This window comes from Leptopilina boulardi, unplaced genomic scaffold (assembly GCF_019393585.1).
Source record: "Leptopilina boulardi isolate dan_hultmark-lab unplaced genomic scaffold, ZJU_Lbou_2.1 LbouV2_59, whole genome shotgun sequence".
NCBI lineage: Eukaryota > Metazoa > Arthropoda > Insecta > Hymenoptera > Figitidae > Leptopilina > Leptopilina boulardi.
In genome coordinates, this window is record NW_026138004.1 from 512,310 (window position 1) to 525,531 (window position 13,222).

The window sequence follows — 13,222 nt, forward strand, 5'->3', positions numbered from 1 at the left end:
TCCCAAATGTTTCAGTTTTTTACACCGATAACTACACAACTCTGCATGTAAAATTCACAGCGCATGCGTTTTCCAATTATAGGAGCGTATCAAAAATGCCCTTGAAAAATATTCTTTACAATATAATTAAAAAATGAAAAATTAACTAATAGTAAAATTATTTAATAAATTTTTCTTTAAATTGCAAAAATTATTAACTATTATTAACAATTGACTAGTGAATTAATGAGAAAATTTTCAAAATTGACAAACATTTTTTTAACCCAAGGTGCCATACAACTTGTTACGAGAGTTTACCTTCTTTCGTGTTTTACATCAATCTGGCAAAATGGTATGTGACAAAACTCTTGAAATAATTTACTATTATTTATAATTATATATAGAAATTCTTCTAAATTTTTGATGCATCGATATCTATTATTAAAATATAGTAGAAATTTATTTTATTCCAATTGTTTGCAACATGATATTTTACAATAATTCACTGAATGACAGCCTAACCTCACTTTGTCACGTTTTTACGCGTTTGTAGACAGAATAAAAAATGCATTTTCAATTTTCAGGCATTTTTTTGCAAAATATTTCTTTAAAATTAAAAAAAAACTTTTTGTTAATTTTTTACATTTTTGTTTGCAACTATTGGGATTGTTAATTTACTTTTATTATTATTTTTTTTTTGTCAATTTAAGGTTATTTCAATTGTCTCGTTTGCTTGAAGCTCTTTTTTTTAGTAAAATTTGTAGTTTTGGGCAAATTAAGAAAAAGGACAAACTGTTTTTAATTTGACAAGATAATTTTTATTTGATATTTTAGGATTTATTTTGCAATAGTTTAATGAATGGAGGATATATATAATTTGAGGATAATTTCTTTCAGGTCAAAGCAAAGTGCGCCGAACTTCGTAAGAAGGACAAGAAAGAGTTGAAGAAACTCTTGGAGGAATTCAAACATGAATTAATGTCCCACAGAGTAGCCAAGGTGACCGGAGGATCTGCCAGCAAATTGTCAAAAATGTAATAATTACTTTTTTTACACATTTTTTTATTTTGTATAAAAAATCTTCTTCAAATATTTTAATATTACTGAAAAAAAAGAAGAACAGTTTCAATGGAAAATATTTATTTTAAACAAAGTTGAATAATTTTAAAGTAAATTTTATTAAACTATGAATTTTTATATATATCATTTATTACAAAATTAATTAAAAGTTAACTTTAAAAATAAAATAATTATAAAATTAAATTTAATAATTATTAAATTGAATATTATTAAAGATAATTTTTTTTTTCTTTCTATTCTAGCCGAGTTCTTCGTAAAGCCATTGCTCGTGTGCATATTGTTATGCATCAAAAGCAAAAGGAAAATCTTCGGCTTTTGTATAAAAATAAAAAATACAAGCCTTTGGACTTGAGGCCAAAGAAAACAAGAGCTATTCGCAGAAAACTCACACCTTTCCAGGCAAATCTTAAGCCTTTGAAGGCCGTCAGAAAGATGTCTACGTTCCCTCAAAGAAAATTTGCTTTGAAAGCGTAAGCCGATTAATTATTATGAAAGAGAGTAATTTTTTGTATATGTAATTTCAAATTCAATTAAAAAACAATTTTAAAAATCCAAATATTTTCTTTTTCTTTCAAAAAAAGCAACAAAAAATTTTTAATTTACATTAATTATTATTTATAATCGATTTAATTAATTTTTTTTGTCCTTTTTTCCTTTTAATGTAATTTAACAAAATTTTTTACAAAAATTGTTTTATTTTTAATTTATTTCTTCTCATAAATAAATGTTTTGTAAATTTTTTCTCCCTATTTTATTATTATTATTAAATATTTATTAATTTCATTTCATTTATATAAATATTTTGTTTGATTTTATTTATTTGCAATAATTTCTATTTTGAAAATTTAATTCGAATTCATTTTCACAAACTAATTAACATTCAATGTTTGATTTTAAACAAAAGTGAATTCAATTTGTTTTTATTTGGTAAACCTAACATCGTTTTCTCAAGCAAACAAGCTAATTACTTTTAATATAAATGTTAAATTTATTATTTTTCAAACAAAAAAAAAAAAGGTCAACAAATACTAGAAATTCAAATTTCCCGGCATTGTTAAATAATAAAATCTTGCCAATCGAATAACGGACTACAAAAATAAGAAAAAAGAAAACAAATTTATTTTTAGTCTCAAAAAATGTTTCGAAAATTTCGTCTCCTGGAAATTAGCACCACTAACATAATCACCAAGAAGAATAAGGGAATATTTATCTTTAATTTGAATTCAAAAAAAAATAAATTCAACAATTAACATTGGCAAGCCTGCTGTTGGTATTTTTTCTCACAGTGGCGTATTTTTTCCCATCCGGACAAAAATATCTTTTGAATTTCAAATTATAATAAAATTTATTCAATAATAAAATAATTATTATTATTGTAAATTCTGTTTTTTTCTTCTTAAATGACTTAAATGTTATTTGAAATTATTCTGTATAGTGGCGCGTTACTTTTAACAGTTATGTGAAAGGAAACATTTATAAAACTATATAGTTACGTCACTGAAAATCCGCTACATATATACAATGTCTACATATATATACACATACAATGTCTATATATGTATATACAATTCAACGTTACTTAGTAAATGCAATCCGTTGACAGCCGCACGCGGCCAAACGCGAGGTAAAGAGTTATAAAAAAAAAGTGACTCAAGTTCAGTTTGTTGCTAATAAATGTTTGGAATTGAAGAGCGAAGAATCTAAAAAGCCATGGCTGCTGAAGAGGGTGTCGGCATCGGGGATTTTGTTCTTCTCGACGAAATCACCCTCGAGAAAGTTGTTGAAAATTTACGAGTCAGGTAAAAATTTTCAATTCTCTCTTGTTTGTGTGTATGTGAATATAATAATAATAATAATAATAATAATGACAAACACGCGAAACTATCTAATTCGATAATTTTGTTTTATAAAAAAAAAAAATTTGTCAATTGTTATTTATTTTAATTCATTTTTTTCTAAGAGTACAGGTGACAATAAACCACCTGTTATTCAATTTTTGTCAAGCGCCCAGAGGGCGTGGTTTAATTTTCACCAAGTTTATATTTACGAATGACCTAAAAATACAATTTATGAGTAACCTGCGCTAAGCTTTTCTCCAGAGCTTTTTTTTTTTTATGTATATCCCGTTTTTCATTCATGTAATGTGTAAATGCTTAGAATTATAATTATTAACGATGAGACATTGCGTGTTAACGGATGACTCATTTTTTAAATTGCTTACCACAGTCAAATTTTATCATTAATTTTGAAGAAGAAAAACGTTATCTTCAAAAAGAATTTTTTTTTTTTTGAAAAATAACCTTAAAATTGATTTTTTTACAAGAAATTTTTTATTCAAAAATTCACATCTGTCAAGAGATTTTTTTACAACTCGCATGTGTTTGCATGACATCAAAATATTGCATTTTCACTGTATTTTATAGAGTAAATACTTTTAGCTGTTAAAAAAAAAAAAAAAATTTCTTTGTATAATAAATGTATTAGAGCATTTGACTTGTAAAATGTGTTAATTACATGTGTTATCTTTTATACGTGTATAGTATTGATAACTAAAAATAACTGTTTTTGAATAACATAATATAGCTTTAGAAAATTTTATTAATTATATATTTTTATTAATCCATTTTTTTATTTTATACATTTTTATTTTATATTCAAAATTAGTTTAAATAATTAAATAATCCTTTTTTTCCTTTAAAAAAAAAACACAAATATAAATGCAAATTAATTTCATAAAAGGAATGTGAGAAATGAATTTTAGTCTCGAGACTGTTTTTTTTTTATTATTGTTTATTTTTTTCGTTTAAATATAATAGGTTAACCAATTTGCATTCTTTTAAGTTAAATAATAATATTCGTCTCTCCCTCTAATGTATCCCCTTTCCCTTATCCCCAACGATAATTATCTTGAGCAGGTTTCAATCCAAGGTCTCACTAATCAGTAAAATTGCAATCTTTGGTTACTTGAACGGTATCATTTGTCGATTTCAGGTGAAAAAAAAAGAAAAGAATAAAATTAACGTCAATTTGATTTCATAATGATCATTATTGTCAAGAGAGATATAATCACTTTTTTTTTTTTAAACTTGCGACGATAATGATTATAGGGTTTCTTAGAAAATTTTATCATTCATTGTCTAGTAGATAAGCAATTATTGATAAGAAAATTTAATTTTTATTTGTAATTTTTATTGGTAAATAAAATAATTGAATATTAATATTATGATAATATAATTTTTATAAAATAATAATTATTATTTTTGAATGAAAAAAAATGAAAAAAGGAATGAATAAATGAATTTAATAATTTAATTTAATAATAATAGAATTTTTTAATTTTTTTTTTAAACGTGAATAATTAATTATTATATTATAATTGTATAATAATAATAATAATAATAATAATAATAATAATAATAATAATAATAATAATTACAATTATTGTAAAAATATTATTACCATCAATATTTACTGTTACTTTTATAATTTTTCATTTTTATTTACTTATTATTTTAATTTAATTATTATATTAATTTTCCACTTTTGTATTTTGAAATATTTTTTTTTTTTTTTTTTGGGTAAATTTTCTTTTTAGTTGCATTATTAGTTAGTTTTACCTATATTACAGATTCAATGGTGGCAAAATTTATACATACATTGGAGAGGTTTGTGTAAGCGTTAATCCTTACAGGAGTTCAAATATCTACAATGCAGACTACGTTAACAAATATAAAGGTAATGTGTATTTTTTTAATTCTCAAAAAAGTTATTTCAACTTTTTCATATATGGATTCCAGAATTATCAGGTATATATAGCTGATGTACTTTCAAACTGATCATGTGCAAAAATTTTCTTCATTTAGTTATTTTAATTAAAATAAAGAAATTTTCATTTATTTATAAATGGGAAATTTATAAATTTTCATGCAAATTTTATTTTTTTATGTAAAATAAAAACAAACTTTTTTTTGTAATATTCAAAGAAAAATTGTTTTTTATTATAAAATTTAATAATTTAAATTTTAATAATAAATATTATTATTAAAAACAATTTAAATATTATATTATTTAATAATTTATATATATATATAGGAAAAAAATGGCAAATTTATATTTTATAAAAAGAAAACAAAAAAAACAACGAAAAAGAAAACTAATTTATAAATTAAAAAATATATTTTAGTTTTAAAATTAAAAATTTATATTCTATTATTAAAAACAATATAATATATTAAAAGCCATATAAATTGATGATATTTTTTTTCTGTTCTCCATTTCATTGCACGTTAATTGGAATGATATGTCAATAGTTAATATTTTTGAGATGCTAGTTATGTCAATAATTATAGCACATGAGTCAATGACAATTGACAAGCATGACACACGTATTGAAACAAGATTAGCGACATTGATTTCGTCATAGATATGAAGTCAAAATTACGAAGATGATTTCTATACTTTTCATTTTTTTTTTCTTTCACATGAAAAACTCCTTGAATGGAATTTAGCATCATGAAAAAAAAAATTGATTTATTAATCTCACATTGTGAATCATCGATGATTTAATTTGAATATATTTTTTTTATTCATTTCCTAGTTATTAAGTAATGGAAAAAAATGTAATTCATTTATATTTTATTCTTACTATTAAATTAACATATTTTTTTTTTCATTAAAAAGACGATTTTTCTTCTTCTAAAATAAGAAAAGTGAAAATAACAAAAAAAACATAAACGAATGATGAGATCATTGAATTAAGTAGCTCTTTGAGTGTCATTACTCGTGTATTATGAGTCATTTAATAATATAGCATTGGTAAATCCTTCTTAGCATCGTTTTGCACATTAAACTGTATTTTACACTGACCTCAGATAATGTAGTGATTTTCTCTTTTCTTTTTTACATTCGCAAAAGAATCATTAACCTAATTCAGAAATTTCGCTTTTGAAATTCGAAACAGCCATGAAATAATTTCATATTTTCAATTTTAGATTCAGAGGAATACATTTTTTTTTTTTAATACAAAAATATTTTATTGATTTTTTTTTTTTAATTTACTATTTTTCCAGTTAATTTTTTTTTAAATATAAAAATTTTAAAATTATAAATATAATTTCTAATTTTAATTTAATAAATTTTATGAAAATAATAAATGGAAAAATTTTTAATTTCTTTAGGAAGAGAACTTTTCGAGAATCCGCCTCATATTTTTGCGATCGCGGATGCTGTACACAGAGAGATGAAACAACAGGGTCGCGATACATGTATTGTAATTAGCGGGGAATCAGGTTCTGGTAAAACTGAAGCCAGTAAGATTATTATGAAATATATTGCTGCCGTTACTAATGTCTGTGGCCAGCAGGAAATAGAAAGGTAACTCTAATTTTTAGAAAAATAACTTTATTTACTTGATTTCCAATTTTCACTTTCATTTTTGTTAAACCAGTAAAATAAGATTGATTTTTATTATAACTACATAAAATAACAAAAGCACACAATTTTATCTACAATCATTAATTTATTTATTAATTTTTTTTTTATGAAAAATTATTAAATCAATTTTCTATTTTACATATGCAAAAAAAAAAAAAAAAAAAAAAAAAAAAAATTAGAAGAAAGTTTTCGCTTATTAGATTTTAATTAAATTAATTTAGAAATTATGAAATTTAAATTTAAAAATTTTAAATTACTTTATATTAAATTTTTAGAAAATGTAAATTTTTTATTAAAATTTATTTAGTTAGCAATTAATTATTTGATACAGTTAATTAAAATCCAATTAATAATAATAATTAGTAATCAAAGCCTTGTTATACATATTATTACCTAATAATAGTATTAATTATAATTCAATTATACACCCAATTATCTTTATTCCGTACGTAAATTAAAGTTTGAGAATTTAAATACCTACATCAAATTCTTTTCTCTTATATAATCAACTTTTAATCCAATTGCAATTTAATTATACAGTTAATTTAATTTAGAAACAAAATTACAAAACAATCTATTTTACAGTAAAAATTTTAAAAACAAAGCATTTTTATTTTAAGAAAATGAATTTTTGTTTGACAAAAGAAAATATTTTTTTTTCACGTCGCATTTTTACGATTCAAAACTTGCACTTTTCCGGTAAATAAAATTGTATTAGTTTCCAATTCATTAAACACAAAAATGAAAGTTATTTCTTGTTATAAATTGCAAATCAACTTTATTTGCCATTTTTTTTTTGAATAGTTTTTTTCAATAAATTCAGTTTTTTGATTTCTTTTTTTTTAATTAAATTTTAATCTAGAAAAAATAATAATTTTACCTATTGTAAAAAATTATTTTCATTGTATAAAAAAAAAAATTAATTCTTTTTAAAACAACAATATATTATATATTTTTTTATTTAATTAATTATGTACGGAAATTTTTTGTCAAAATATTATATTAGAAAAGAATATAATTTTTGTTTTCCTACTAATTTAGAGTGAAAAATATTCTCATTCAATCGAATTCGATTCTTGAGGCGTTTGGCAATGCAAAAACCAACAGAAATGACAATTCCTCTCGATTTGGCAAATACATGGATATTAATTTCGATTTTAAAGGCGATCCTGTTGGTGGTGATGTAACAAATTATCTTCTCGAAAAATCTCGAGTTGTTTATCAGCAAAAGGGAGAGCGTAATTTTCATTGCTTTTATCAGGTATTAATCTAGATACAACTTTTTCTTTTAAATATATAATTTTTCAATTTCTCTCTTTTTTATTTAATTCCTATTATTTTTGTTATTATTTATTATTATGTTTTAAATTACTTATTTTATAATAAATAATTATAATTATTTATTTATTTTATTTTCAATAGTTTGTGAATTAATAAATTAATGCTAAAAAATAAAATATATAGTTTCAAAAATAATTTTATATCTTATATTTTTAAAAAATTAGTAAAAAGAAAAATGTGAATTATGAATTAAGTTTTGAAAGGACTTTTTTTTTTGTCTCTAGTTGCTCAATGGATGCAATGAAAGTGAACTGAAATCGTTACAACTACAACGAAATCCAAGTGCCTATAATTATTTAAGTTGTGACGTGAACAATAATAATGTTAAAGCAACAACGGTGGATAAATCGGACTATAAAACTGTCACAAATGCCATGGCAACCTTGGGATTTTCTCCAAGTGAAGTGCAAACAATTTGGTCTGTAGTTGGTGGTGTTTTGAATTTGGTAAATAATAATTCTTCTTCTTTTTTAAAGAAAAAGTTTTTTTTTTTTCTTAATCGTAATTTTAAAAGTTTAAATTAAACTTTACAATAAACATTAAAAATAATAAATTTTTGATATCTAGACAGAAAAAGGCGAAAGTTTAATGAATTTTTTCTTTCTTTTTTTGATTTAGGGCAACATAAAATTTAATCTTAATGACGATGTGGTTGTAATTGTCAATAAAAATGCACTTAATAGTGTCGCTCAGTTGCTATCAATTAATTCGAATGAGCTTAACACTGCCTTATCACATAGAGTTATTGCCGCTGGCGGGGAAGTTATGCAAAAGACACATACATTAAATGAAGCAGAATATGGCAGAGATGCTTTAGCAAAGGTTAGTGTTATCTCATAATTTTTATTTTTAAGGGAAGTTAATAAAATTTCCTTTTTATTCATTAACAAGAGTTACCAAAAGATCTTTCCTAAAATTATTGAAAATTTTCTATTCTCTATAAAGTAACAAAAAGGAAATTTTATTCAAAAAAAAATTTTTTTATAATCGAAATTTTATTGACTCAAAAAATATTGTTTTTCAACGAAATTTTATTTATTTGAATTTATTTTGTATTCGGAAACGAATAATAATTATTTGTTTGAAATAAAATTTATTTCCCATTATTTTTTAAGGCTATTTACGAGAGATTATTTACGTGGATCGTACAAAGGATTAACGAAACAATTAACGTTAATTCAACTGATGGTGTTTATAAAAGGTACAGAACCGTCATTGGTGTACTGGATATTTATGGATTTGAAATTTTCGACATCAATAGTTTCGAACAATTTTGCATCAATTATTGTAACGAAAAACTTCAACAACTTTTTATTGGTAAAAAAAAAAGAAAATTTCAGAATAATTATGTAATATATAATAATTATTATAATTTCAAATATAATTCTTAAATTTTGTTTTTTTATTAATGTTTATTTTAATAATTGAAAATAGGAATTATTAATTTTTTTTTGTATATTTAAAAAGAAATATAATAACAAATTAATTTGTTTATAATAATAATATTTTAAAAATTTCCAATTCTAATATTTTTTTTTTAATAATAGTTTTCTAACTTGTTAGTTTTTTTTTTGTTAATTTATTGTTTAATGTTATTTTCTATCAATGCGTCAATAATTTGATTATCTTTTCGCTTCTTTTAACACTTTTTTTTTTATTCTCCACAGAATTGGTCTTGAAACAGGAACAGGAAGAATACAGAAAAGAAGGAATCGCCTGGCAGAATATTGATTATTTCAATAATCAGGTGATTTGTGACCTCGTGGAACAATCCCACAAAGGAATTATAGCAATTATTGACGAAGCTTGCTTAAATGTTGGCAAAGTGACAGATGAGGTAACAACAAAAATTTAGATTACAATCATTTTTACAATTTCTTTTTTTTCTTTGTTTTTTTTTATTTTTGGTGAGTGAAAGACATTTTTTTGAAATTGCTTCTAAGAATTAAGAAATTAAAAATTCCAAATAATTGTCCTTTTCCTCTTTTTTTTTTATTAGTAACTTTTTTATTTTAGTTGCTTCTTGAGGCAATGGACAAAAAGCTTGTTAATCACAATCATTACATGTCACGACAATTGAAACCGCTTGATAAGGAATTGAAACACAAAGTTCAATTTAGAATAAAACACTATGCAGGAGATGTTGTTTACAGTATCGATGGATTTTTGGACAAAAATAAAGACACACTATTTCAGGATTTTAAACGTTTATTGTTTAAAAGCAAAAATTCTAATATCAGCAGTATGTGGCCTGAAGGTGCCCAGGACATTACAAAGGTACATTTTTTTTCCAAATTTTAAAAAAAGTTTCAAAAATTGAATCTTAGTGTTCTAATTTAATTTTTTTTTTTACATATAATTTTTGATTATTTTCTATTTCACAAAATAATTTTTTTTTTATTTTCGTAAACTCATGTAGAAATAAATGTTTCAGACGACAAAAAGGCCGTTGACTGCTGGAACGCTCTTTAAAAATTCAATGATCGCATTGATTAAGAATTTAACGAGTAAAGAGCCATATTACGTGAGATGTATTAAACCAAACGAGGTGAAGTCTCCCGTTGTTTTCGATGAAGAAAGAGTGAGCCATCAAGTGCGATATTTAGGTCTCGTTGAGAATATTCTAGTCAGACGAGCTGGTTTCGTCTACAGACAATCTTATGATAAATTTTTGAAAAGGTTTGTAATTTATTACTTTATTTCTTTAATAAAAAAAAAAATTTACTTAAATATACTAAAAAAGATTATTAATTAATAAAATATATTAATAATAAATATTTTAATTAATAAAATATAAATATATATATATTGAAATTTTTATCGCAGGTACAAAATGATTTCTCAATACACGTGGCCAAACTTTCGTGGAGGAACCGACAAAGATGGTGTTCACACTCTCATGGAAGAGAAAGGATTTCAAAATGACGTTCAATATGGAAAAACAAAAATTTTTATCCGATCCCCAAAAACTTTGTTTGCTCTTGAAAAGGTTTGTTTTCTTTATTTTGCAAATTAATTTTTCATAAATTGAAAAAATAGAATTAAAAAAAAAAAAAATTGTATTCTCTTTCTTAGGCTCGCAGTGATTTAATTCCGGGAATTGTTATTTTATTGCAAAAACAATGGCGAGGTTATTTGGGTCGAAAACGTTATAAGAAAATGAAGGCTGCATTAACAATTATGAAATATTATCGAAATTATAAACTTTATATTTATATTAGCGATCTATCGAAAACATTTAGACATGCAAAATCGTTGGCCGATTATGGTAAACATTTGCCATGGCCTCGTGAAACTTTTGCTGTTCGACGTAGTGTTCCATTGTTAAAAAAAATCTTCGCCCGTTGGAGAGCGTGGATGATTTTAAGGCATATTCCAAAAGAAGAATGGCCCCAGCTCAGATTAAAGGTAATGTAAATTAATTTATTTTATAAGAGAAAAAATATATAATTATATTTATAATCATTTTTTATTATATCTGTATTTGTTTTTTTTTTTTTTACTAAATTTGTAAATTATAATATAGGTACAATATTTTAATGTATTAAAATTTGTTAAATTTACTTTTATTTAGATGACAGCTGGAGCAGCTTTGTGTAAAAAACGTTCTTACTGGGGACAGGAACGTAATTGGGAAGGAAATTATCTTTCTTATTTGCGCGAGAATCCTCACAGTGATATTTTCAATGCATCCGTTAATAATTTAAAGAATACAGATCACTTCAAATCCGTTCTTTTCAGCGCTTTCGTTAAAAAGACAAACAAGTTAGTAACACTTTTTTTTCTTCAACAAAAAAATTTTTATTAACTAATTAAATTTAATTAAAATTAAAAAACAAGACTTTTTTTTGGAATGTAAATCGACTAAAACTACTCTTTTTTTGCACTTATTATTTCATATTCTAGTTAATAAATAATAAGTTGAATATTAATTATATAAAAATTTCAGGCATAATAAACAAGCGGATCGAGTACTTTTAGTGACGGAGCATTCTGTCTATAAATTAGATGGGATTAAATTTAAAAATATGAAAAAACGAATGCCAATTTCTGAAATCACTGGCCTTAGTGTTTCGCCGGGAAAAGATCAACTTATTACGATTCATTCAAATCATGGAAATGATTTAATTGTCTCGTTATTATCGAAAGAAGATCGAATTGGTGAACTCGTGGGAATTTTGTGCAACGCATATTTTCAGTAAGTTTTTTCATTTGTAATTCAATTAATAATTAAAATCAAAAGTGTATTAAATTTAATTCTTTAAATTAAAAAAAAAAAAAAAAAATTCTTTACGTTTAACAAAAATTTTCTTTACGTTTATTTTTTCAAGATTACGACGAAGCGATCTTTTAGTGACAGTTGCAACAAGATTCAAATGCATGTTGGGCAACAGAAGTAAAGTATTAAGCATTGAAGTATTGCCCAATATTGTTGAGCCAATATTTTCGAAAAATGGCGACAATATTCTTTATGCAGTTCCACCATCAATTGGAATAATTGACGATAAAATGAGAATCAAAACGGTAAGCTAGTCTTAAAAAGGCGAGAGAAAATAAAAAAGTATTTCTATTTTATTACGCATTAAATAAATCTTTATATATATATATTTATATACACATTTTCTCTAAATCGAATTCTTTTTGACTCACATTTGTGAGTTTGTACTGAACTTAAAAAAAAAGTACAATTTACAGTGACTAGAATTTTGATTTTAATGAGAGAATTAAAAGAAATTTGAATAAAAAAAAAAAACGATGGTGCGCGCGCAAAATTTTTTTTTTATTATTAAGTTTGTTTTTTTTTTGTAAATAATATCGCCTAATATAAAAAAAAATGTAATGCATAATTGATTTACAGCGCAGAGAATTATACAATTTTTTTTTTTTAATTAAGTATTTTTATTGACTCGAGAATAAAAATGATTTCAGTCATTATTCTTAAGGTGCTTACAATTATTTGTTTATATAAATTTTTATTATTATTCACACTATTATTTTTGTAGGAAAAAATGACTAATATCATTTTTATATTCGAAAAAGTAAATTATTCTATTTTCTATTAAAAAAAAAGAATGTCAAACTGGTACTTAAGAAATTCCATTTATATAGACGAATTTTTTTTTTTATACAAGTTTTTGTAACAGACAATTTTCATGAAATACCTAGTTGGAATTTTATATTTTACTGCATTGTTAAAAAATACATTATTTTTTTTTTTTCAATTAAATATTGTACTTACGATTTTAAGATTACAAAAAAAAAAAAAAATATTGAAATGTATTCTATATATTATCCTAAAATGGCTTATTTTTGTGAACGCATTTAATTATTATTTTTAATAATGTGCCTATATAATTGTGAAATATAATTGAGAATAAATTGTAACAAA

General features: G+C 23.2%; 2 protein-coding genes across 2 annotated transcripts; both read left to right on the forward strand.

The window, feature by feature from the left end:
* Positions 1-170: 170 nt before the first annotated feature.
* Positions 171-1,615, forward strand: LOC127290312 (60S ribosomal protein L35). The gene is made up of 3 exons (XM_051318805.1): positions 171-331; positions 877-1,013; positions 1,302-1,615. Exons 1-3 carry the CDS (start codon positions 329-331, stop codon positions 1,531-1,533), a joined length of 372 nt encoding a protein of 123 aa, XP_051174762.1. The 5' UTR covers positions 171-328; the 3' UTR covers positions 1,534-1,615.
* A 1,012-nt stretch (positions 1,616-2,627) lies between these two features.
* LOC127290306 (unconventional myosin ID) lies at positions 2,628-13,222 on the forward strand. Its single transcript, XM_051318799.1, has 15 exons — positions 2,628-2,858; positions 4,688-4,794; positions 6,237-6,432; positions 7,534-7,753; positions 8,058-8,279; positions 8,452-8,655; positions 8,949-9,150; positions 9,501-9,670; positions 9,850-10,110; positions 10,268-10,512; positions 10,660-10,822; positions 10,909-11,241; positions 11,408-11,598; positions 11,783-12,031; positions 12,165-13,222. Exons 1-15 carry the CDS (start codon positions 2,770-2,772, stop codon positions 12,364-12,366), a joined length of 3,054 nt encoding a protein of 1,017 aa, XP_051174756.1. The 5' UTR covers positions 2,628-2,769; the 3' UTR covers positions 12,367-13,222.